General features: G+C 33.0%; 2 protein-coding genes across 8 annotated transcripts; one reads left to right on the forward strand and one right to left on the reverse strand.

Moving 5' to 3' along the window:
* Positions 1 to 220: 220 nt before the first annotated feature.
* On the reverse strand, positions 221 to 8,413 carry LOC125066729 (putative inhibitor of apoptosis). Of its 3 annotated transcripts, none has more exons than XM_047674966.1 (3): positions 8,261 to 8,413; positions 7,172 to 7,243; positions 221 to 2,343 (listed from the first exon to the last, which is right to left on the reverse strand). In XM_047674966.1, the coding sequence occupies exons 1-3, from the start codon at positions 8,343 to 8,345 to the stop codon at positions 1,271 to 1,273; spliced, it is 1,230 nt and encodes a 409-aa protein (XP_047530922.1). In that variant the 5' UTR covers positions 8,346 to 8,413; the 3' UTR covers positions 221 to 1,270. The 3 variants fall into 3 exon arrangements, with proteins under 3 accessions (XP_047530922.1, XP_047530923.1, XP_047530924.1); XM_047674967.1 differs by lacking the exon at positions 8,261 to 8,413 and adding an exon at positions 7,448 to 7,596 and having other exon boundaries at positions 222 to 2,343; XM_047674968.1 differs by lacking the exons at positions 7,172 to 7,243; positions 8,261 to 8,413 and adding an exon at positions 6,565 to 6,736 and having other exon boundaries at positions 223 to 2,343.
* On the forward strand, positions 6,837 to 27,776 carry LOC125066730 (uncharacterized oxidoreductase YtbE-like). Of its 5 annotated transcripts, none has more exons than XM_047674971.1 (8): positions 6,840 to 6,980; positions 8,093 to 8,396; positions 8,471 to 8,629; positions 24,835 to 24,938; positions 25,225 to 25,305; positions 25,384 to 25,491; positions 25,577 to 25,857; positions 25,943 to 27,776. In XM_047674971.1, exons 4-8 carry the CDS (start codon positions 24,866 to 24,868, stop codon positions 26,294 to 26,296), a joined length of 897 nt encoding a protein of 298 aa, XP_047530927.1. In that variant the 5' UTR covers positions 6,840 to 6,980; positions 8,093 to 8,396; positions 8,471 to 8,629; positions 24,835 to 24,865; the 3' UTR covers positions 26,297 to 27,776. The 5 variants fall into 5 exon arrangements, with proteins under 5 accessions (XP_047530925.1, XP_047530927.1, XP_047530926.1 ...); XM_047674970.1 differs by having other exon boundaries at positions 8,093 to 8,348; positions 8,442 to 8,629; XM_047674972.1 differs by lacking the exon at positions 8,093 to 8,396 and having other exon boundaries at positions 6,841 to 6,980; positions 8,442 to 8,629.

Here is a 27,776-nt window from a genome sequence, read left to right on the forward strand (position 1 = left end):
GTGAAAAATGACACACTACCAAACTAGACCACTGATTGGCATAAATAGCATTTCTTGTGTTTTAACATCAATGTGTCAAAAACTTTTTTTAAAATAAATTAGTAAATTACTTGGCGAATAATGTGTGAAGATCTATGACAACTTTAAAGAAAACAAAAATACCATTTAACATTTTTATCTTTATTAATAACATCAACAGGTTGAAATAATAATTAACTATGACAAAAACATATTGAACGTGACTTTTATAAATTCTCTCAATAATTAATTGCAGTGATATATTTAATTGTAAGTTTAAAATTAAAATCAGTTCTGTGATACTAATAGTTAAGTGAAAAATAATATGTGATATTAATTGTTTGACGATTATTTAAAATATGACTTTAATTATTCAATTATTATTTCATCTTAATTATTATATTTGTAAGGTGAATTTTAAATGCAACTTTTTTAACCCGTTGAATTTTCGCACAAATTAAAATCAATACATTTACGTTACACGAATTCCTAGTTTGCTTTTGAGCATTGCCTGACAGATTCTTACCGAAAATCATTTTTTACACTTTCTCCGCTTATCATTATGTCCTAATAATTTTTAATTTGCCTGTTATTGTCAAAATTAAATATTTACAGGAACAATTATTTATAGTGAAGTCATATCTATACTGCACTAATATCAATTTCCAAACACACGTGCAGTTATTATTATAATAATGGAAAAATTAAATTGTTCAATTAAATTCAATGTTTACATTTACATTATGAAATTAATTATTCATTTTACTTTTATAATGCAATCAACAAAGTCTTCACATGTCTATTTTTTAGCGCTACTGTGAAATGGATGAATACTAGGCAATGTTCATAATTATAAATCTTAACTAAACAATTTTTTAAGTTTGATCTAATTATATTAATAAATGCGCGGTGACTTTGTCATTGCATTAGAAAGTTTAAAATTTACAACTTTCATTTTTGTCGGTGGGACAAAATGACAAGCTAATATTTACAATATATTATTTACAGGTGACATTATATTTTTAATAAACAATAAATAATTTAAAATCATTTTAACATCTAAAATAAACTCCTGTTTGTCAAACTATCTTGCCCGAAGTACTAAAAGTTGCCCCACCGCTTCATATTTTAATATAATTACGAAATATATTAAATCACAGTTAAAGCGGTTTTTCACAGAGCGTGGTTTCAGCACGAGTCAGGGCCGCCCGGTGATGTGACTAGTAACGAGTCCTCTACTGATGAACCCTTCTCATGAGAAATACAATCGCACTGCGTTTGTGAACGTCCTTCGGCACATTGGACATTTGTCGGTTGACAGAGCGCATTTCGCACAGGCCACGACGTGACCGCACGGGACGAAGCAAACGTTCCTTTCCTCATTATAGCATATCTTACACAGCTTAGTGTCCTCGACATGGTCTTCTTCCTTTTCGTTGGTTTTTTCCACCGATTGTGCGGGTGTGGTTGTAGCAGAATCTTTCTGTTCTTTAGGGGCTGGAATAACGCAAGCTTCAGAAATCACTTTCTGTACATATTCTCGCCCCTTAACAAGTTGGACGTAGGCGCAACGACTAAACCAACGGGCATGTTGTTCCCACGGCACGTCGTCATTCTCCCAGTCCTTCAGGCCGCCATCGCAATAAAAGCATTTCGTTTTATCACCTTGGCCGGTGTAAAAAAAGCCTGCCTCTGCTAGATCTTCAGGTTTTTGAGGCATACTACGGGGCCAATCGCAAAAACTGCGCAATCGAGCAGTTTCCGAAGCGTACCGAGGATGGACAGGACCGGGCATACGAATAGCGGTAGTAGCTGTGGGAGGTGCACGAACACCACACTCGTCTCGGCCGGCTGCCGCTGTTGAGTCGAAAGGAACGTTGCCCGAGCCGGTCTGACGCCGAAGGAAAGGACACTGAGGAGCCCATCGCTGATGGTCTTGAGCAGGATCATCACCTTCAACCCATCTCATGATTTCCACCTTACAGAAAGCGCAGCGGACCTCATCGCCTCGGCCAAGATAGTAAAATCCGTTTCTTGCGAGAAGTTCAGGTGACAAAAACGATACAGGCCATTTATCAAATGTATTTAACCTGTCTTCTTCACGTTTCATGTCGGGGCCCCCGGGACCGAAGACGAATAAGTCGCGATTGTCGTTCTTAGGTTCAGAAGAAGATGATGAGGAAACGGAGCTGGGCGATGATGAAGGTGTTCCTGAATTGGAATCGCATCCTGGCGTGGGTAGCACCAGCTGACTTAATGGTTGTCGATTTTTCAGCAAATGTGCTAACATTCCAGCTGCCATCGGCGATGCATTGTTCGCGGGCACTGAAACGAAAGAAATAAACGCGATAAGTACATTAGGCAGATAAAGATTATATAACAAAACATAGTTGGACTTTTAATTTCATAAAGTTTACATTTGAAATGTTTGATGCATAACATGTTTATTTTAAGTAGAATAAAATTTTTTGGGCCGTTATTGATTTGTTAAACGTCTGTAATAACGTAATACGCATAACTTATATATATATTCCTTTACAAATTGCTTAGTAACTAATGTCGTTTAGGTTACAGTTGTGTAAAACAAGACAGCAAACAAGTGTGCTCAACAGTTTCTCATAACAACAAGTTCGCGGCCATTGCGGCCGGCCCGGCTGCGTCGTCGACATTCCATTCCCGCAGCCTCTCCTCGCCTCGCCTTCAGGCCCTCTCTGCGTGCACTCAGTGCGCATGCACTCAACGACCGCAATAAATTTTTTCTCTCACAAACTTAAGCCTAGTCTACTTTCTCATATTTCGAGCTAATTATTTCATTACACTTTTTTATTTGAGAAATATAAGACTAAATTATTTAAAATAATATATTTTAGGAATCGACAAATAATTTTACTATATTGATTATTAAATTACAAATAAACGCAGTATCGTATCATAATTGAATTAAATAATGTAAATTATTACTGTCTATGAAGAGATTTAGGTGTATTAAAAATTACAAAAATTTAAGAATGATACAATTAGATTCATTTTAAAAACAAATAAGATATAAAATAAAGAATAAATATTTAAACTAAGTGATATATAAATATAAAAAATATATCTATATCTGTAAATAGAGCGAAAATAATTTGAATGCAAAATGTATTGGTACACGTAATCAATGGATAACATGAAACAACTAACGAAAAATCTAAAAGGGCAAGGATAGTAATGGCCACAAAAATCAATATTTACCGTTTCCGAGCTTGCAATCAACTAATAACGGCATTGTGCTGCGATTATGTAAACACGTAATTCACGTAAAATAACAAAAGCACATCTCAAATTAGGAGTTCACGGTTTGTTCTCTTTAATAAGATATAATTTAAAATCTGACAAAAGTATTTCGCGACTCGACCATGGTAAGCTTCGTATTTGTTGTGTCGCATAGGGTTGCGAGTATCATTGACGTGTAGCTGTTGCGCATGCGTGCGTACTTTTAGGAGGGTTCAAATTCGCCTACGTGGGGTGCCTTGCACAGCTGTGTCGCCAGATAGGGTCCCCCATGCTGTTACATTTACGGAGTCCATACGAAGGACTATATTTACAAAGGTCTCGTGGATATCACAAAGAAGTAATTTTAATTATAATAAAAAGTAATCGACTACGAAAATACGACAACCACGTTTTTTTTTTCTTGATCAAACTGACATGACCAACGGGAATATTTTTTTAAAAAGCAGCAACGCAAAGTGTTAACACGTGTGGTTGACACATGTTAAATAAAGTATGACCACCACGATTCAAGACGCTATGGTCGCGTACTTATTCGTCTACATTCTATATTATGATACGATAAACAAGCGAGAAGTGCGAAGGGACGACGCGGGAGAGATGTAGTTCTCAATCAGACTAGCGTCTGGGGCGACGTTGCCGCGCCGTTCACCGCCGACCGGATTTCATTCATATTTGAGACGCGACGTTGCCGTCTTCAGCGGAAACCGCGACCACACAGCGTAAAAAAGGGCCTTTGGAATGTGGCAGTACTGCTGGGCGGGTCTAAGCAGTACCGAATAAAAAGTGACGGTGTGGAATGCGGACTGCACTTACTAGTACAAGCTATGTATTAGCCGTCAAAATTGGATACATTCATTATATTTCATTGACATGCATTGGACATTAATTTGATGTTTAAAAATAAGTATGATTGTATATAAAAGTAATTGTTTAAGGAAAAGGAAAGAATAGGAATAGATATGAGTAAGAAAGAAAAAAAAAATTAGATATAAGCTAGGATGCAAAACATACTAATTAAATGTACAACAAAATGCGCGGTGAAACGAGAATGTCAAAGATTTCGAAATGTGTTGCTTCCATGAAACGGGACAGACAAGGAAAATAAAACAAAAAGTCTCAAATCCAAGGTCCATAAGCTCGGCGCTAAGAGCAAATGAAATTCAGCATTGTGCCTTAAGAGAGCGGCGAGAGGCGGCGCCGTAGCGAGCCGTGGGGAAGGGGACGGGGCCGTGTTCTCATGCCTATGGGTGGTCGGCGCTCGGCTTTCGAATTCCAATGCCTTGCCTGTAGCACCTACGCAGCACTATGTAGACACCAATGTACCTACCTACATAGCATTATCTCTTGTACCTTTAAAATTACATCGCTAAAGGTCTATTACTAATGCTGTTACTTCGGTACAACGACGCCTCGATTCTAAAGTCCATTCGATCATAAGTCGTTTACGAACTTCGGTTGTCATCATGAAAGATAAAAAAGCGAACCAAAGGATATAGCCCGGAAACGATATCAGAGGAAATGAACATCCGCCAGATGGGGAGCTTATTTACAAAAGCGGCGTTTTGTTGAATATAAAACTGAATAAATGAAAGTCATCAGCTATTTTTGAATATGAATGAAGCAAGATAAGTCGAATAGAAAATCGTAAAGATAGTTTGGCAAGCTGTTTAAAATAATATATAATAATATATTATTTTAAACAGCTTGCATAGCATAATTTTCAGACCCTTGACGATAAACCGCTAAGAAAACAAGAGAAAAGCGATACTAATTATCCATGATGATTTTGAAGTTTAAAGATTTAAAATGTTCAAAAAGACATATAAAGCGTCTCTCAAGCTCAAAATAAAATTACAATTCCAACTCTCTAAAATATCTAAATTATTATATTATGATGAAGAAGAAACTGTTTGCTTGTTGATAAAGTTGTAGCTATTTTAAGCTTACTATTTATAAGTAGACCATTAATCACCCAATAGATGGCGTTAGTAGTCTCATTACTACAACAATACAATCAAATAAATAGTATCATTATTTTTATGTGCGCTTACTGTATTTTTTTATGTTTAAAATTAAATATATGTTTTTTTTTTAAATACCTAAACCATTAATCTATTAAGGATACCTTAATTAGGTAGCAAGTAGTTGTATCTTTTTATGAGGTCATGCCACTAAGGTAGAGGCACAATTGGGTGAGAAAAAAGACAAGGCCAAACATTTAACAAACAAAAAGTACATTAATTTATTTCGTATTAAGATTCGTACTAGTTGATCGAGGTTCATCGAGTTTTAACTCTTAACGTATTAGAAATATATGTGATATAAAGTATATCGTACATTAACAAGAGGATAAAATAATATCTAGTTAAGCCATTCTTATTTTCTAAGAATTACTGGTCACTTAAGTTTCTTATCAATAACACATTATCTATTAACGGATACTTAAACATGTGAAATGGATTTCATTACTCTATTGCAATACAAATGAGTTTATACTTCTCAGAAATAGCAATTATGGCAACTATTTTCCTTATATTTTCAAATATAATTGTATTTTTAAATCGGGTAATTTCTACCAAGTAATTTTAGCATCTACATATAGATGTCGCTACTCATACAAGCATAACAATGAAAATTAATAATTGAATGTAGTGTATTAGCTTACAAGGACACTAAAAAAGAGTTTGATCATATAATATCTCTTTTCTTTAAAAAAACCTAATGTTCATTTCAAAGTGTTATTTTCCTATAATAAAATTAATTAGTCGATTTAATTATACATCTTTGTTCATTAATCACCACGATAATATTTACTAATTACTTTAGAATAACTCTTAAAAGTCATAATCCATCTACCTATTAAGATAATAATGAATTTAAGTAAATAATCGTCACTATAGTAAATATGCTTGAGCAAACAAACAGCTGTTCACAAAATCTATAGGTATATGTAATAATGTTAATCTAACAGTTTGTATTTTAAAACTTCGTTTACATCAATAATGTTACATAATTGATTATTAAATTAATTTTATTAAGCTATTAAATAATCACGCATCAATTCAATAATCAGTTAGCTGTCGACGTGGTAGAAAAATGCCACGATAGGCATTTACTTTTTTAAATAGTTGTTTCTAAAATAAAAATTACTTATCACTATTATTGATGCTTGGTATAATGTCAAATACAATGTGTACCTATCGAATTAAATAATTTATTTCGAATAAAACACATTACCCAAATTTAGGTTATATAAGAAAAAGCATTCACCTCTAATTGGTTCCATTTGTAATCAGGAAATTTCACTATAAAACGTTAAACACATCAACTCCAAAGCTTCAACAGTTATTGTTCTCACTCTCACTTTAAATTACAATTTCCGATACTAAAACAGACAACACTCTACGTCCATGAGCGCGAAACTCGCAACTGTCGGTGGAATCGACTATAACCTACGATGGCGCTCCAAGCACGCCAGCGATACGTGCGTCACGTTTAGTAACTGTCCCGATATCCGCCAGGCGCGCTCTGTTGGGCTTCGTTCGAATGACTTGCCTGCCGTCGCACCGCCCAACCCGCGCGCTCGGCCAGTGCCAATAATTCTATCAGCTGTTTCTATTGCTTTATCAAGTTTATTCCTAATTCCCTAAATCGTAACATTGTAATAAACAGCATACGAACAATTTGTAAGTACTTATTTCATTTAATAATTTTATATAAATTAAATCCTTTCATCTTTTTATTTTGATAAGCTGTGACGTAGACATAACCTTAAAAATAACTTAATGAAAGGAAATATTGTACCTACACTAATGAGACACTTTTTAAAATTTCGATATGAAAATGTATTATGAATTAATATTTTATAAATGTATACCTTTGCACACTCTTGATGGGCCTGCTGTTTCATTTTCTGCTTCTGCTTCTTCTGATGTCTCATTTTGCATGCCTGAAATACGCATTTATGTTTAGTATCGCAATTATAAAATTTAGTAGAAATGTATTAAATATACTGTGTTTTTATAATTATAGAAATACACTTATATATTTTCCACTGAGTGTATTATATTTATAAGTATAGAGTAAAATATTTTAAATGTCAGTTTGAAAATGATTGTCACAAAATAAATAAAAAAAATATTCGTTCCGATACCTGATATACTAGTCTTAAGGAAAATAATTGATTTTTGATTTTATTTATCGATGATACACGGTTGTTGTTGCAAGCACGAGTAGGCACACTGAGATCTTTGATAAATATTTATTACGTAAAATGTGACGTTTGCATACACTGCATAGATCAATGAGTGTAAACAATAAACGCGCCACGTATATAAACAGCTATCAATCAGACTAAAGTTTTATTACAAAGCTATTAATGATATTAAGAATTATTTAATAGGTACCCAGTCTGAGTAATAAATGCTCTGCTAGCCAGACTACTACGTATTAGTTGCATCACTTAAATACCCTGGATGCGACAACTTGTAATCCCAACAAATATACCTATTTCGTATGAATAACAATAGTAAACACCGAAAAGGAGAAAAATAGGTCAGTTCTAGATAGTTTCGTCATCAAGAATGTAAAATTAATTAAAAATGCGACAAATGATGTCATACATAGCTCAATACATTTGGAATGACAATATATTTTGTTAATTCATAAGGGCAGGTATATATTCAATAAAAATGTTAATATGCGCAATCTCTTAATAAAAAAAATTGAAGCAGATGCTAATATGACGTCTGTTTCGATGATAGAGGTGGTAAAAAAATTGAGGTGAGGTTTGGCGCAGGTGTGGACACAGCTTGCTCGTGCGCGGGCGTTACGCAGCTGCTGCTCCACGTGCTTTGCAGCTGTCGCCTCATCCCTAAAGCCTTACGTTACACCACGGAACACACAAAACACAAAGACATCCGGAATCTTGTTATAATCACCAGCGATTATCGTGACGTTAATATACCTGAGCACTCTGCATTTCTAGAAGACGGTTCAGAATCACTATTGCAATTTAGTAGTGATAGAAGAATTTTGAACAAGATATTCATAATGTAACTTTATTTTCAGTTTTTATATTCGCTATGGGTTATACAGTAAACGTATGTCGTTTTTACGTATGATTTTTGGCATTTTCCGGTTTTCAGGCGACCCAAACGTGTGTTCTATGCAACAGATCGCGCTAGCTACTGTGAGTTCAAACTTCAGGCCATAGTGGGCGGCTGTAGGAAAATCGATAGACTTACACAAAATGGTGCAATGTGGTGTTTCCTTAACAATTAATAGATAGTTCTCAGTTTACGTTCATTAAACACATCCTAATCAGCAATAATATGTAAGTAAATCTTACTTTTGTTATTGTTATCGATCTTAAGCGACGAATTCATGTTTTATATAATGTCTTGAACAACGCCCGAGAATCTGTGAAATTGTTAACAATTTAAATATTTTGGGAATCATTATTGAATGTTAATATAGTATGAATTATATTTCTATTGGCAATAATATTATGCTTATATGCTTAGACATTGTCCATTCGTGTCGTGTATCATTCAGGTGCTTAGATTACCAAAATAATGCAAGATTAGGTTATTTTATTGACTTCACGGATTTATGATTAAAAATAATAATAAATAAGTAAGTAATGATGTAAATGCCGAAAGTAACATAATATGTTGTGTTGAGGATTAAAAAAGTGCGGATAAATTACAATATATTTGAATAACCTTCATAACATGTTAAATACGTTAAATAGATTTTTCATTCGGTCGATTAATTAAATATCGATTTTTTACATTGTTATGTGTTTTAGTCATAATCTGTAGAAAAACAAAGATTATTACCAGTATCGCGTGTGGTCCAAATTCGTCCAATTTTTTGTGAACATACACGCACTGTACCTTAAAATGATATACGTTTCAATCCCCCCCTCCTTTTGTTAAATAAACTAGTAACCCGCCCCGTTTTCGCGACAATATAATGAACATTACACCCATTTTTTATTCACGGCAGCAATCTGTACTCATTTTAGTAATATAACCGCTCGTACTGTACTTACTGAATACATTGTATGTGAACCCGTTTTATTTCTAATGTTTTATTTAAATATCTTGTGATAGGATACTAGTATTAGTTATCCGAATGAAAAAGAGATTATGAATTTTTCAGAAGAAACATTTTAAATGAATTCCATTGTAATATAAACCAATAGTATTTATAACAACGTATTTTTCAAAAAATATTCCTAACTATTGTGACTTATCTTTAAAAGATAGATAAAAGATACATAGATTTGTTGTTGACAGTTTGGAGGTTTATTAATATTATACATAAAGATTTAGTCTGCTTCTGTAATAGTTTTTGGCAGTATTTCCATGGAAACCGTCGATCCAGACAATTTTTAAGTCAATTTTTAGATAAAATTGCCATATGGCCTTCGGAAAATACACATCATATAAACATATTGTATATATTATATGTAAGTATAGCCTATATCGGACCTGAACTTTTTACTAACTTTTATAATCTATAATTCTATATTAATATTATAAATGCGAAAGTAACTCTTGTCTGTCTGTTGTCCTTTCACGGCTAAATCAAAGAACCGAATTTGATGAAATTTGATATGAAGCAAGCTTGAACTCCAAGGAACAGAAAAACGTGAGCGAAACCGAGAGCCACAACTAGTTATTTGATAAGTGTTTGCTTGAATCCAGTATAAACCATAAAAGAGAAGGCTGGCCACCTTACGAGTTGGATAATTCTATTAATTTTTAAATTGTGAAAAAAATGTAACACATTTTATTTATGTCTTACATTCATATATAATTCAAAGACCTCAATAATTTAGTTTATCCTGGTGCTTACAATTTTAAGCTAAGCGATATAAGTAACGATCGGCCTCAAAAAAAGATCTTAAATGGCCTACTAGTTTTAAAAAAACTACCTCTGTAGTATATTTAAAACTTAGATAAAATCCCAAATAATTTATTTAGTAACAAGCAAGCATGTACGCCGATATCGTTCTAATACACCTTATAGCCCACGTATGTCATGTTAAATTACTGAAACTGTCCTCTAGATATAATTATACGCATATAATTTCATAATCAATATTTTAGTATATTTTATAACTATCAAAGTCAATCAAGAAATCAATCTTAACATACACCTTATCATATATTAAACGCGAATGAAGTGGACGAACGTCAGCAAGGAAGCGTATGATACAACCAAGGAATGACTTGATAGATTTCGATAAAAAATACATTCTTGAAGCTTGGGAAACTGCCTCTATGAATAAAACACAATTTAAAGAAATAAAAACGCTTATTGAGAAATATTATATGCCTAGCCATGTATGATGACAAATAAATTGTTATTCGATTTTGTGCATTCTAAACGCCAAATAAAAATATATGGGACTACTGGTATACCTGCCTCAACATAATAGAATAAAGTTTAAATAATCCAAATCGGTCTAGGCGTTTTCGAGTAATTTGTGAAAAAAATTAAAAAATGCGTCGAATATAACAGCGCATATAGGAAGCGTAAACTGCTCAGTTTTTATTTTATATGGACAAACATTACGGAAAGCAGCTGAATCGTATCAACTCTGGCTTTGTATTTTTGTATTGATCTCTTTATATTACAATTTGATATTATTCTCACTCTACTTCTTAAGGTTTGATCGGGGAATTTTTATAATCGTTTTCTCTGGGTAGGGCACGGAACAGGGAGATGGCACGTTTCGAACAACGTGCCCTCCACTGCCGTCCGATGCCTTAACTGTATTTATATACGTACCTATCTATTAAAATATATATGTATAAGAAATCTCTATTATGTGATAGGCTATATATTATGCATTATATTTGTACCGCTTACGTAATATGTATTACCTCATTTTTCTTTGACATTATTAAAATATAAATTCTAAGTATTGTTAGTCATCTTAGTTATACGTACAATTGTATGGAAAATATACATCGCTTATTTACTACATTTAGAGCTGAGTGCAAACCTATAATAATCTGTAAATAACAATTTTGAGACTAACAGTATTTAAAACGGGATATTTACCATGTTTTTTATTTTTATTTGTTGGAGTTCGATATTTCGACATTATCTACGAATGTCTTGTTCACGAGACCACTTGTCTTCCGTTTTAAATACTGTTAGTAATAAAAATAACCATGTTAATTTAAAATTTTGAGACTGTATTCGACCAGATTGTAAAATATTGACAACTTAGGTTAGTTTATGATCGAACCTACATAGTCTGTTCCTACAGACTTACTTCACTATAATATTCAAAGCAGAAAAATACACTTGATCTATTGCTTCTATTCACAAGATTATGAATTGAATTATTTGTAATAACATTTTTGTAATTTAAATGTTAAGACAATACAGAATATTTTTATGCTAGCAAATGCATTCCTATGGTTTAATGAATGAAACCGGTTAATAGAAACAACATACAAGCTGCTCGACTCTTTCGTGACCAAACAATAAAATTGTATGAGCATGCTAGACCATATTAGTATAAGGCAAAAACAAATATCTAATAACACACTTAAATACAATGAATATACTTAAAAATATACGTAAATAACCTTAAAGATATTATCGCAGTCTCAAGTGATAAGTGTCTAATCCAAATTATTGAGAATTGAAAAATAACAATACTATTACTACAGTTTGCATTCTGTCCATAGCATACGGTATCGGTATTTCCTAATAACAAAATTTTATTAGTTAGTCATTTCAAGTCCTTATCATTATCCTGGATTACAGTACAGTTATTATGTATTTACATAAGTTTCGTTTACGATTTACATGTACTAAGTATATTTAAGAATATATTTATCTTATAATTTTTGTGAAATGTTATTCATAACGTTGACATTTTTCTTCCGACATGCCTTGTTTGAGGATATATATATATGTTTTAATCTATCGATAGAAACTTATTTAACCATATAGCTATATTTTAAAATCGTAAAATCTACTCTTTAAAAAGCCATCATGAAAGTAAACGGTAATGGAAGGTAAAACTGGTCTGAAAAATAAACGGCGTATCTGAGACAATTTCAAGTAAGTCTTTGGGCGCAAAGTAGAATGACCAATGGCAGCCCGAGGCGTGGTATGCGGCCTTCTTTTCCCAGAATCGTCTGGACGGGCGGGACTCAGCTCCAAGTGAACACAAAAATACCTGAATGTAGATGCATCCTCTTGCTCACGCATAAAATGAAACAAGAAACTTATTTTCAAACATTAAGCTTTTAACATACTGCGGAGTTTCGTTTTGTAAAAGATATTGATTTTTTATTTTATGTACAGTTGTGTAAAACGTTATCATTAGTGATATTTATCGCGCGTAGATATATAATTAAATTATATCGTACCTACATTAATTGTCCCATCAGATTAATATCGTTTTGGTAATTTGATTTGTGTAATAGGGATCAGATGTTTTTTTTTTTGTACCTATTCCATCAGTGCATCTAATTTTAATGGGGTTCTTTTAAAATTGGAATGTTTTACCGAGACGTCACACAATATGCTCCGACACAATGCACAGTTTTTTCCTATCTAAATCCGTTACATTCCATTTGCTGAAGCTGTGAGTTGGGCACGAAGCTCTCTCGGCGAGATTTCGAAATTCCAAGAAAGGCAAAGCCTTATAAATTATCTCAAAAGCGCCGACGCGGCCCTACAACCAGAATACTTTTTTTACTCCACAGGTAGGCTGGCGCTAAGAAGGCAAAGGAATTTATAGTGCGCCTCAATCGTCTTGAACATCAACAAGCATTTGTATTTATGTCATTTGTTAAAGTTCTTTATTAATAGTTGTTGTAATAATTTAAATTTTCAAACATATTAGATAATAATACAATATTTAAAGATATTTTTAAGACGGCGTTTAATATTTACAACACCTTTGAGACTGCAATGCAAGATGCATTTTCACAAAATGTTTCCGTGTGTTCCGTGTTCCGTTCAAGTATTCTTATGAAATTAAATTACATTATTGTGTACCTCTAGTAATATATAATTGTCTTTAAAATATTAAATTAGTTTATCCCTCTATCTTCTCTGTATAGTGTATTCTAAAAAATGTGCGCTGTGCTCGTGAGCATCACGATTCTTGGAAAATAGGGCTCTTGATACCAGCGAAGACATTCCCGGGCGCAGTCTTGAAGGTCGTCTCACTAATAATAGCGATCATTGTACCTTATGGCGCCCTGTTCCCACAGCATTCAACTAATTAACCGTCCAACTACTCAAGTGAAACTTACATTTAAATTACAATTAAGAAAAAGTGCTTTTTGTATAAAAAAATTAAGTAATCTTCAAATGTTACCATACATAAATTCTGCATAAATAAATCTCTATCTCTAACAATAAATAAATCTTAACCGAACTGATTTCAAGCGTCTCTATGATTATAAAGCATCTGCTAGACACTAAATGCCACATAGACAGCTAAACCATGAAACAACGGCTTTTAGAGGACTGCGCAAACCATTCTGGCGCTTGGGCTTAACGGCCTTTGAGTGGTATTCCATTGATGGTGCTACTAGCGGATGGTGTTCTGTGGAATTTGGGCCACGCCGCTGACTCAACGCCGATCTAATCCCTTCCCTCTCGTAGGTATTCTCGATAGACTACACGGATGTAAGCATTTAAAGCATGGGAGCGGTTACCTATAATATTTTCCGCAACATGTTTTGCTTCGTCATTATTAAAATCAAGTTTTTTCATTATTACAAGGTCAACATTGGGACAAGCTATTGCTTCTGACATTAAATGTATCCAATATAGCTTATCGGATTTATCGTCATCGTCACTGTTATGCCGTGCAATAAATAAACATTAACAACTTTAAATAATTGCACGTGTAGACAAGGTACTATTTTAAAGTGTGTAGGTATCCTCTAAACAAGCTTTATATACGTAAATAGACTTACATATAAGATTGTTTTGATTGTTTTCTTACGTAAAATATAAGTAGCTAACTCTTATTAAATAGGTATGATGTTGAGTATTATTACATAAATTGGTTACATATTGCTCCACAAAATTTAGTTCATACGTATTAAAACATAATGACGTAGGAACATAATCGTCGTTTATAAATAAGGAAATAATACAAGAAAAACAAGATAATACCTAATTAGGTCCCGTCTTTTGTTTATATATCAGTTTATGGTAAAAAATAATAAAAAAGGCATCCTTGGGAAATAATTACGGCGTAGTTTTTTCACATGGAGGAGTTAACCTTCTTGTTTAACCACCATGGCAATGATTTTCCCACGGATAAAGGTGTTCGATTGTTACGCTCGCCATAACTCCGTCATAGCTTATAATGTCCCAACAACGATAAAAAAATAATAACCATTATTATTGTATTGCTAAACTTAAAGTAGAAACGCAATAGCCAAATATCAGCTTAACTAAATATCAAAATACGTATTTATTATGTATTAATTAGTGTAAACGAAATGTGTTAAGAGATTAATAATAATTAGAATTGAAACAAAATTTATTTTTGCTTTAGTTTGTTGCGCAGTTTCATCGTACCTACCTCTAGAAGTCACGACTCACGACGCCATTGCGATTGGAGGTCGAACGCCTGCCATTGCCAAATTTGTACCGGTGACGTCACCGTTACGAATCATTTTTGTAAAGTTTAATAGCATTAAGAGATTAACAACTTTATCGTATTCATTGCTGGATTTTGTAATCATAAATTCACAATATATTAGATATACATGTTAATACCGAAAATATCGTAACAGCTCATGAATTTGCTAACATTAGAGGATTGTTTAAGATTTAAATAAGTATGAGCTAATACAAAAATGGTCACGTTGTGAGCTTGTCGGTCAATGTCTCCTTAGAGACAAAGAACAGTTCAAATTACTTCAATCGTTTTGATTTATTCTTACACGGTCGATAATCTTCACCTTTTTAGTAAACAAATGTATTACTTACGTTTTGAAATTAAATACAACACATATATTTAAAATAACATATGTCTATTTAGCTACGAGGTGACACTTTTTCGTATGACTGTAGAATTGTAGATGCGTGCGCGTATACATTAAGCGGCACAAGGATCTCGTTTCACGTCGTTTGTCCGCAGAAGTTTCACAATGGACATTGTGTTCTTCGCCTTCAGAGAAGCAAAGAATGCCTTCACACAATATAATGAAACAGACCTATTGTGTTGCCTTGCCATGTGCGCAGTTTAAGTGAAGAGAAGTTTTCTTTTTTAATTTTATTTCCATGTTTACGCAGATTCTCCAGTCTATGACGGCGGTGGTGTAAGAATATTAGATATAGAAAAACCAGTATAATTATATCGCAATAAATAGAAATGCCCTATAGCATTCTCGGCGCAATTTCCTTCATCGTAAAACGTCACATAAACTGCGGGTATCAGAGCGGCCACCGACAACAACAAAAACAGTATTATGTAAATTATATTACCACGTTTACTTGCTCTAAATGTATCTCTTAAAGAGAAAACCATTTTGATATGTTTCGTTGATGTATCGTCTTGGCCGTATAGATTATGCTCATTATGTTTTAATTTTTGAAAATATAGGAACGTTACGTTACCTACGTTTGTTTGTTGCATATTATTTTACCCGGCGATTTTGCAGGCCTCTCTGGGTGGGTAACACCGCCTTATCTACTCTACCGCTAAACACCAGTACTTTGTATTGTCGTGTTCCGGTTTAAAGGGCGAATGAGCCAATGATATTACAGGCACATGGGATAAAATATATTTGATCCCATGCTCGTCGGCGACGTCACCATCAGACGGCCCATTTACTCGTCGTGTTTTTAATCTCGCAACTCGACAAGTTTATTTTGTACATTAAAGAAGAAGGTATTCTTGATTGAGCCATCTCTTTGTAATTTGTCGTTTATTCGACTACAGCGACATTGCTTTGTTTGTAATAATATCACAAACAGTAAGGCAGGACACATGGTGGTAACTGATAACTAATTCTAATCATGGGCGTTTTTTTTTGTTTAACTTAAAATTTTTACAGATATCTAATAACATAAACTTTCCAATTGACTAGTAATAGGTAGGAATATAGTTTTCGCAAGACTGGTGCCAAGCGGCACCGTGGCGGATAGAAAGCTGCGACCTCACTTTCACCACTAACGTGATACTGATACGATGACTGTCTCGAGCTGTAGCCCTATAAGCTGAGAATACAAGTTACCATTCATAAAATGTCTTTTAAACACTGTAACATTGATATCTTGTCTGTTGTGGTCTATACTTTAAATGAAAGACAGTTTGAGTTTATTCATTGTACGCTTCACAGCTTATCTACTACATAAAATGCACTTAAATTTGGTATATCTCTTTTAACTGTAACCTCATTTGACAACTGCAAAAAGTTTAAATTATATTTACACGTATATCTTGCGTCTTCGTTCTTTACGGTTCATTTTATGCTTATTTTATTCTTATCAACGTTAGGTAACCAATAGCAACAACAATCCGTTGTTTCCATGGTAGGTACGTTATAAAAAAAAGGTTGAAACGAACTGTGAGTTTAACTCAAACTAGCTGTGCCCGCGACTTCGTGCGCGTTTGAAATTAACAAAAAAAGATATTGTTGTAGCCTAGGTTACTCCTTATGACATCAGCTTTCTGCCAGTGAAAGTCTCGTCAAAATCGGTCCTGCTGTTCCAGAGATTACCCGGAACAAACAGGCAGACGGACAAAAATAAAAATAAAAAATGTTATATGTACCGTGTATACACGTATGAATTTAGTAAAAAGCGACTATTTTAATATTACAAACAGACACTCCAATTTTATTGTATGTATGTATATAGATAATTCCGTGTTTTTTAAATTCCTTTTATGACAAACTTACATATGAAATAATTTAAGAATTCGCATGAGGGTATAAGGATAACAAAAGTAATACTTATACATATAATGAGTTTATTTGTTATTCTTCTTGTTGGTTCTGCTCTGTAGAATCAACAGACCGAACCTAAGCCACTGTAGATTTTCTTTTAATGTAATATTGATTCAGATATACTGGTTAGACCCTACTTCAAGAAAGCTTATTTTATTTTTTTAATAAGCGATACAAATAATCAAACGTAACTATTTTGATATTTAAAGTTTATTTTTCTAAGAATTTGATATACTCAAAGCATCATTCATTCGTCTCGTTGAGGCAATTTGTTCAGTTTCAATTGATTTCCAATAACTGTTTACAATTGAAACGGACGAGGCATGCGGGACCCGCTCGGTTGTTTAATCAACAATCGACCGGGCCGAATTGTGACGTCAATTTAACTCCAAATACATTACCAAGAAAGAAAACTAACCTGAGGTTTAACCACCTCAGCGGGAGATGGAATATTTCGAGTGTCACAAAAATTAAACTCAAATATTGACTTGAACAATAATGAACACATTAAAAACTTGAATAACAATTATTACTAAACGAAGTAGTTTCTAGCACAACCCTTTTGATTGTATTTCTGAGTTGAAATATTTGTAGAGATATCAATTACGAATATTCTCGTATGTATTTACTTTATCTTTCTTGCAAGAATTAAGGATACTGATAAGACAAAACATTTAGAAAATTACACTTTGTATAGGCAGGATACACGGCACACTGGAGCGAGACGGTTGCGCTTCGCGGCAATGAATATTCGCGATCCATTAAGTTGCACCGCATCACTGAATAATTTACAAAATACAGTCTATTAACTACAACATAAGGTCTATAATTGGTTAAAGTATGTCTGCTGCTAATGCTATTTAATTATTGGTGGGGTATATCATTTCATAGTCAGAAAGAATGAACAACTACATTCGGCTCTTAATTCAAATTTGAGCCATATTATGATGAAGATAAGGTTTATAAACGTTTACACGGACAAGTCGATTCGAACGTTCTAGAAAAATGTAGAATGGTTCCATGAACCGCTTCCGCCGCTGCTCCTTCCGTCTCGGGTTGCTAGCTGCAGACATTCCTGAGCCGGACACCGGACCCGGCTCAAGAATGCAGACCAGACGAGTGTGCTGATGGCATGATAGCTTAATGCACCCTCAGGCCAACCACGCTCTTACCGGCATTCCTCACAACATATCCAAGGTTGATCTTACCACTACCGACCTCTATTATTTTAGTAAATAGAATTATTACAAGGTCCCTTATCTGTTTTTAAATATTGGTATCGTGAGAATGTTTATAGGATGAGATTTCGTATCTCTATGAGTTAAGCGTTCCATTCACGGAATGTCGCTCGATAGGTCCACGCACATTTGTGACCCATGTGTTTCATTATCTTCAGAAGGGTCGTTTTCTTGTACGTTTTATTTATTTATTATCTTCAAACTTTCAATCTATTTTTTGTCCACTATTTAAAATGATCTCGTAATATTTGGCAATTTAATTTTTTACTATATATTATAATATATATTTATACATATTTATTTCATTCAACATGTATTTTGACTTAACTTTATAAGTCGTTTCAGAACCTAATATGATGTTTTTTTTTGTACCAAGTCTTATAATTTGTTAACATGTTAACAATTCATTCTATTTGCTATTAAATTATTTGTTAATGGCTTTCAGTTGTGCGAATCGAGTACCGATATTATTTTCTTGTCATGTTAAGAGCTTAATTTAAGACATAAAAAAAAATCTGCGTTCAAAGTTCATACAAGAAACTCGGCAAGACATTATACAGATTTGTCAATGAGACATTCAAGAGTGATGGGAATATTTTTTCGGGAGCGTAACGGTTTTTGTATTATTTTTTGTCGTATTTGACCGTGTGAAGGAACTTCAATGGCTGCAGTATGTGTTCGAGTCGACCACATTTGTTGACCTTTATCGATGCACATATTTTCCTTTCTCGAACGGTAAAAAACTGAGTGCGTAAGGGACGAAGGGGTCCAACTAATAATGGTTTTGTGCAAGCCGTCTTCAATGAACTGTTCCTTTCAGTGTTGTCGTTCTTTAAACACATTGTTCGCTGTTTTCACACGAAGCAGTTTCTTGGAATAATCGTGGGAGGAAATATTATTTTCTCATGCTGCTTTGACGCTTATTAATAAATTATTAAAGAATACACATATTATTTGTGGCAAATAAACGTCCAAGACAAGATATTACATTTTAGATTAATTTTCAGAACAAGTCTTAGCGATTATTTATTAAGCATTCTTTTGTCTATATTTATTATGTGGACATATATTGTTATTTTTAAACTTATTGGCTAGAAAACATCTGTAACAGACAGTTATTTCTAAATTATGCAAATAGCTAGGTTTTCTCACTGTAGTGGAATGCAGGTCTGTCCGTCCTTCAAGCTATTAAGGGACAACGACTCGTTCTAAATTACCATAATGCCCGCACTCGTTAAAAATAAATTACTTAATTGGTTAAAAAACCCATCGGCCTGTCCCTAATATTAAACTCGTTTTGGTAAAAGTTGTTATATATTCAAAAATAACTAATTCTACACCATAGATCATAATAACAGTTATCCTGTGAGATTATGTGATAACATACGTCGTATTATATAATAAGCGTAATTATACAAATGTGATTAAACCTCGTTCATTTTACAAATCAATAAAAATACTTATATAGATTAAATAATGTTTCGTACGGAACTCTGAAAGCCAGACATTTTAGATACTAAAACGATTTCGTGTCTAAACAAACGTTAACTCGGGTTACCTATGTTTTAACAGGACCTTATTACAAAATTACACATTCGCAAAAGTATCTCGGCGCTTGACCTTTTTCACATGGCATGTGGCAGCGCTGCCGGCGCGGGTTTCGGTCGCGTTCTCACGGGAACGCGCGGTGAAGGCACCGCATTACGCCCTGCATTGGGTCGCTACAACTTAACTAACAACCACGAATAACTGTGGACGCGATAAACAAAGATACAACACGATATTAATTAAGTAATAGCATCTAGTAATCGCATCAATACAGACGTTAACCGAGGTACACTATTATTTGAAAACCCGTCCTTTTTCTAGTAAACACAAAGTCGTACAACCATTAAATATTGTTTTATTATAAATAATTGTATAGCTAGCAATAATGCATGATTATCACCAAATAATTTTAATTATTAAAATTAAGAGGAATACTTCTTGAAAACATATTAATGTAATATCTAAGTAATCTCATTCTAATTCGAATGAACTTCAAAAATATAAAACAAAGAAGAATGATTAGTTCTTTACGAATAAATAATATTTTCCAAATTCAAATTAACAAATCATATATTTTTTTAAATTCTAATACTATCAAAGGCTCAGGCGTACGAAGACAGAACCTACTAATTTAGCTAAAAATATTTTTAAATAATTTTTACTAAAAACGGAAATACCGTGTCCATAACTATTTTCTAGTCTTAAACCTTTACTAGTTCCGCGACTTCATTGCAAGGCGGCTGAATCTCGTTTCCAATCAACAATGGAATGCATCTTGCAATGCATTGCACTTTTTGGTCGCCTAGAGTCGTTCAATTCCTATCCGATCAAATCCAGTTTTTGTCCCGTTCCCGTAGTTATTCCGTTCGGTAACAAGGTCCTTTCATTACCTTGACAGTTACGGGAAGACTTTGCATTGTGCCGTGTTAGAATATGCATATTTCATCAAGTATAATTTTTTTTCAAAAATGTACATAAATATTGTAACATTTTTTGTCCTGTAATTGTGAAGCCTGAAAATTTATTTATAATAATTTAATTACCAACCAAAGAGTTTTTGATTCACGACTTTAAATTCAAAGTCAAAAATTTTAGACTACTCATAAATTCTACGTTTAAATAAAGTAAATTAAAAACGTATAAAAATGTCGTTTCCTTAAAGTTTTAAGACGATGAGCAACAGCAGTTACCTAATAACAGGAAATCGTACAGTTTACACTAATCTAACGCTAGACTTCTTTCAAGAAAATGAAGTTTACAATTACTTGAACGATAGAAATTGCTGTGTATTTAATAATAAAAAAGGAAATTGCGCGACAAGCGTTGACAACATTATTTTTATTTAATAAAATATATTACATAAAAACAAGTTATTACTGCTAATAAAAAATAATAGAATGATAGATACAAGTAATAGTTATGATGTGTGTAGTATCTGTAGTGAGTAATATAAACTATGATTCAAGTATTTCATTTTAAACAGCACACACATAATATCATGAACCATTAATTTGTAATGTGGTGTGAATATCAACGAGTACCGAATGTGATCGAGTATCGATTTTGGCAAATCTGCTTCTGCTTGCTATCACGTCGATTTATGAGATTTAGGGAATGGAGAGTGTACTGAATGAGCACTATAATAACCCTTGTATTTAAACTTAATTAAAAAAAAAAAAACACAAAATGCTTTAATTTAACATTAATAAGATTCACACAATGAGTCCAAAGTAACCTAAAATCAATATTGGAATATTATGATATAATTTATTTAAGTAGGCTCTTACGTAAATTTTAACCGGTGCAAATATCTGGTATTAAAAAAGTGCCGAAATTGATATTATATTAATAACTTGCAAATATTTATATATTCTTAAAAAACATTCTCAATGTTGTTTACTTTATATTGACAACATTATACTTTAAGATAAACACCTACACTAAGATCCTGAGTTTTAAGAATGTCACAAAACAAACGCATTACACGCGTGAAGGTTGCAGTTGCCTCGTGCATTAGAACAACACCAAGTGACTCACAGCCACCTACGTTTGAATCTGAACACAACGTATCATAAATTTACCTTAATCAAAGTCAAGTCAAAGTTAAAACGTTTATTACATATAGAAGAATTATACTTTACTTTTCAAATTCAGCTACCGATCAGGAAAGTAAATCGTTCGATGACGTTCGACTTGAGAAGTATAAAATAAATTTAGAGGAACTGAATTTGATGAAATTTGATATGAAATGAGCTTGATCAATCCAGGAAGGATATAAGTTTCTTTTAGGAACTAAAACCTGCGAATAACTTCTCCCTCCCAGTAACACGCAGATGAAGTCTTGGTTGAAAACTATTTTAATATAATTCCACATCATTAAATTGGTAGTAATTGAAAAGAGACACTTAGTGACATTTTTACTTCTATAAATTTACCCCTTTAAAATATTTTATGGCTTGGACAATAAATCGATTAGCCCTTTTTTGCATGAAAAGGTCGTTGGTCGAGAGATGCTAATGCAGCCGGCATTACCCCAAAGTAGATAGCCATAGAACTGTATACTGTTAATCTAAATAAAATACATCAAGCGTGCCGTATTCGAATCACTTTCGGCATATTTTGGCATTTTGGATAACTTTTTTAAATAATTTTTAATTAGCGGCGTAGGAAAACATCGTGAGGAAACCTGCATGTATCTAATTTCAATGAAATCCTGCCACATCTGTTTTCTACCAAACCGCATTGGAGCAGCGTGGTGGAATATGCTTCAAATCTTCTCCTCAAAGGGACAGGAGGCCTTAGCCCAGTAGTGAAAAATTTACAGGCTGTTAATGTTAGCTGCAATTTCGAAATTAATAAAATCACTGCCTCACTTTTATTATTTGAAAATCTATGTATTCAATTTTAATAATTGCCGGACATTATTTATATAATTACTAAATAGGCATTGTACAAAAAATTACCATTTATGTTAACTTGAGATAGTTATCATACAATTTTCGAGGACGATATTGATTACCTTCTCAAATTAACTGAAATCATATAAACGATGGGTAAACTTAGGTAACACTGTTATGCAAAAAGATTATTTTTAATTAGAAACGTTATAATATATTATATGAATTCTGAAATCACTAATGTACGCTTATGTAATGTCATTTATCGATTGTCCAAAATAATGATACTATACTATATAGGTATATATTTAAACTAAATCAGTTTGAAACAATAATGTAATTGTGTACACAGTAAATATTTCTAAAATAACAGAACTCTAAATGTGGCTAATAGGTCATTAGGCTAGAACTTCACCGCTATGGTACATAATTGTTCTAATTTTTGTGCCTATTCAGAATACAAATGATTCATCCAAAATAGCTTAAAAGGTATCAAGAGAAGACCAATACACAAACACTCTCGTAAGAGTTACTTGGATTTATAGTAGGTTCAACGTACTTTATCCGTAACATGTTTCTCCGAATTGGTCACGCTAAAATACCTTATTATTGTGATCATTCGTGATATTTCTAAACTCAGAATCATTAATTACATTATTTGATAGAACACAAATATTTATGTATGGAGATGTCAACAAAAATAGGCATTTTTCAGTTTATTTTAGTGAATGATTTATATTAATGTGACTTTAAACAAATTCTCTGTTTCGTAGCCAATTGAAATCGTTTAGAGAATTGATCTAATCGGTTTCAAATTGGCCTATATTTCCTCCCACACAATTCCGATTCGGGAATTGCATCAGGGCGCGGCTGGAGGTTATTTTTGGTCGCGTGACTGCGTAAAGACATGACGAGGCGCCATGAGATCACCGATTCTCATTATTGGCCAAATGGGGATATGTTCGGTCATGACAAAAAAGCAATCGTCGCGCATGTGCAATTGTCCCGACGTCTTGGGTTCCATATTTATTACTTTTATGGATCTTAACGAGTCGTTTTAAGCGCTTCGTTGATTCGTCTGATGTTGTTATTTACCAGATTTTTTCTATTAAAAAAAAGACGTTGTCTTACCACGTTCACTTGACATTAGACATCATATTTAGTAATACTACAAAAAAACATTTAGTTTTAATGTGTTTTTTCGTTTTAACAAACTCTGTTCATTTTGTTACTAAATGAATACTTCATGTACCGTCATGTTTTATTTTATTTATAACAACGCTTCCAATTTGTTTTATTATTAATAAAAACAACATATTAAATCTATTGTGACGCCAAATTAAATTAATACGACTATCTTAATTATGCTGATACTGACAAACAAATGCCGATTTAAAATTATAATAAAATGTTGATAAGATTTTATCTATTTATAGCAAACTTTGGTACCGATCACAAAATAAGTTGATTAAACGATCATAAATTCCTTTGATATACTTTTAATTGAAAACATATGCAAAAACAAACGTACAATAAAATCATTCGACTTATTACATATACCAAAAATTACAAAATATATATGTATTTTTTTAAACTACTATTATAACTACTTTCTTTTTTATAACATTAACCAAAATATCATTTCGTTAACAATTTTAAAAGTTGAACGATTTCTTTTTCTTTAGAAATAAAGTATATCAATCAATATTTTTTATACATTTACTTTCGAACGTCCGTGGCAGCTATCCCTGCTTTTGACCTCCCTTCCAAGCTAAGCTGTCCTACCGTCAGTATTTACCTACTGTTTACGAACATACATATTATTTGTACACAATCTGTAACACTTCTCGTTTTTGTATAGCTAAGAGTAAAAATATTTATTTGTTTCAGATTTGAGCAAGTTTATGCATTAGCCAAAAACATGCCAGGCGAAGGTAATCTTGGTGATGTAAAATTTATTTTAAGAAATGGAGTCAAAATGCCCGCTGTTGGATGTAAGTCCACTTGAAAAGTATATTATTTTTCTATATTACATGAATGAATAAGTACAAAAAACTGTCTTTGGACAGCTTATTTGTAGTTTATTCTATGGAAATTGTTACATTTTTCAAAACAAATTGTTAGTGGCCATTTGACATTTCATTGGCCATGAGACAAACAATTTTATTAATAGAGTGTACGCAAAACATTTTTATTGCAGTTTTATTAAAGTAAATTAATGTTGAAATAAATAGTTCCTTAGGACGAAATCAAATGTTAATAAAAGCTTTAAATTTTCAGTAGGAACATATCGTATCCGTAACAGTGAAGTTCTATATAGGACAGTAGATTATGCTCTGGAGGCTGGATATCGTTTATTTGGTAAGATGCCATTATCTTTGTTATTTATTATAATATATACAGGTTACGTTAAACACTTAAACAAGCGTTGTTTCGTAGATACTGCAGCGGTTTATCAAAATGAACTATTCTTGGGATATGCTCTGCGAAAGCTGTTGCCGAAACACGGTCTAACACGTGAAGATGTATTTATTACAACTAAATTAGGCAAGTGTTTATTTACATTTTGTTATCAGATCGAACCGTATTTACTTTTATTTGCAATATGTAATAACAAAATTGTTTCTTACAGCGCCAGCTGATCTAGGAGGTCACCTAGCTGCAGATGCATTTAGAAAGTCCTCAGATAATATAGGCTTGGACTATATAGATTTGTATCTGATCCACTTCCCAGGTGCAGCAAATATAAATGCACAAAATCCGAAAAATGCGGAATTACGCGTTGAAACTTGGAAGGAATTCATCAAACTTTACGACCAAGGTAAAGCAAAAGCCATCGGTGTTTCAAATTTCACAATAAGACATTTAACGGAACTGATTGAAGCTACCGATGTAGTACCTATGGTGAACCAGGTAGGTGACGTTTTTACTACTATATATTATTGATCCTCTTGAAGAACCGTTACATGTTTGTCATTTTGTCCATCTTGTTTCTTAGATTGAGTGGCACCCGCACTATCACCAAGACGACATGCTACAATTTTGCGAAAGTCATAACATACGAATACAAGCGTATTGCTCCTTCGGTGGATTAGCTGTAAGCAATAATACCCTAATGGAAGAGAGTATTGTGAGAGAAATATATGGCAGATACAAAGCGACTCCCGCGCAAGTATTGCTGGCGTGGTCGTTACAACGAGGAGTAGCTGTTATCCCCAAATCCTTGACGCCACATCGAATCAAATCGAATATTCAAATTAATTTTAGATTATCTCAAGAGGATCTGTTGCGACTTGACTCTTTAGGCAAAGCTAACATGAAATACGCATGGGATCCTCATTGTATTGCATGAAACAGGTTTTCTTCAGACTAATTTCGAGTATCTGATCTTGCTGATCAGTGTTGAAATTACGTTTGAAAATATTAAATACTGAATTTCGTGGATTTCGTAAAGTAAATGGTCTCTGTCCTTTCCTATGCTACGATCTTCGATGTACTTATTTGTACATTATTATAATTAAGTATGATATGTTTCATACAATACGGTAATAATTGAATCATTGTCTTCATATCGGATAAGTGGATTTCTTACTACAAAATATATGTATAAAGCTTGTATAAAGAACAAGAAACCTTATAGATGTTATGTAATTAGAGTTAGGTATTAGAAGAAGCAAAACCCAGGACTCAAGTGATGTAATTCTTTACATACGAACAATAAAAAGTACTAGGCAGTAAAATATATTTTAGAGATGTGGGCTTCTTGAAATGCGGTCGAATTGTGGTCGAATGCATTATTATATCGGCATTGGTGTTTCTATGTAACCCCTATAAGATAATAATGGTATGTAATTTACGAACTTTAACATAGTTATTATTGAACTTTGGCATAGTCAAGTCGCTATTCCATGTGGAAATATATTAAGTATTGGAGGGAGTGTAAATTTTATCGTCAGAATGAGTGGAGTATAGACAATTGATTATAGATGTATAAAGATACAGATTATCTTGTCTTAAGGCTACCCCACTTTTTGCTTTTACATGACATTTTAATTCTAGTTACAATGAGCGGTAGTGCAAGGGCCGGATTTAGAAGTCTAGAGGTCCTGGGGCAAGGGACTTCTAATTGATTTCCAAACAAATTGATCATATTTCTATAAAGTGTTTGAATAATTAAAAAATATATATTTTAAGGATTATATGTAAATATAGTAAAATTATAATAATACAAGAATTATACTGGCTATTTACTGTGTCTACATATCTATTATATATACTAAATTAAATGTGTTTCCTTGTTGAAATTAACATGTTTTCGTTTTAGAAATTTATATAGGAGCTCCGTGACTGTAGGTCCGGGTTCCCAATTTCTAAATCCGGCTCTGGGTAGTGCTATTCTGTAAAAATAATTGTGACTTGCTCAGATACGCTTTTCGAGTTTATTCTCAGGTAACAGCTATACTGGTTTTTTTTATGTAAATAGATTATTGTGTTCGATGAACCGAATATAAACCAATATCAATTAGTTTCACATCGAATTCTGTGGTTTGATGTTAAATAAAGATTATGAAAAAGATGCTAAAAGCAAGATATTTTTGAAGAAACCACGAAGTTGATGACCTTAGAAACCAGGGTAAAAGAATTCAAAACAACTGGTAACGTTTTAAACGTGTTGTTGTTGACATTGTGCAGTGCTCAGCATATCCTTGTAAAAACGCCTTTAAACGCTACGGTTATACACATTCTAAAAGGAAACTAGCATTTATTTTCAAATGATTAATTTATAATAAATGTTAAGGATATTAATAATATTACAATAAATCTTCTTGGTG

This window comes from Vanessa atalanta, chromosome 10 (genome assembly GCF_905147765.1).
Source record: "Vanessa atalanta chromosome 10, ilVanAtal1.2, whole genome shotgun sequence".
Classification (NCBI taxonomy): domain Eukaryota; kingdom Metazoa; phylum Arthropoda; class Insecta; order Lepidoptera; family Nymphalidae; genus Vanessa; species Vanessa atalanta.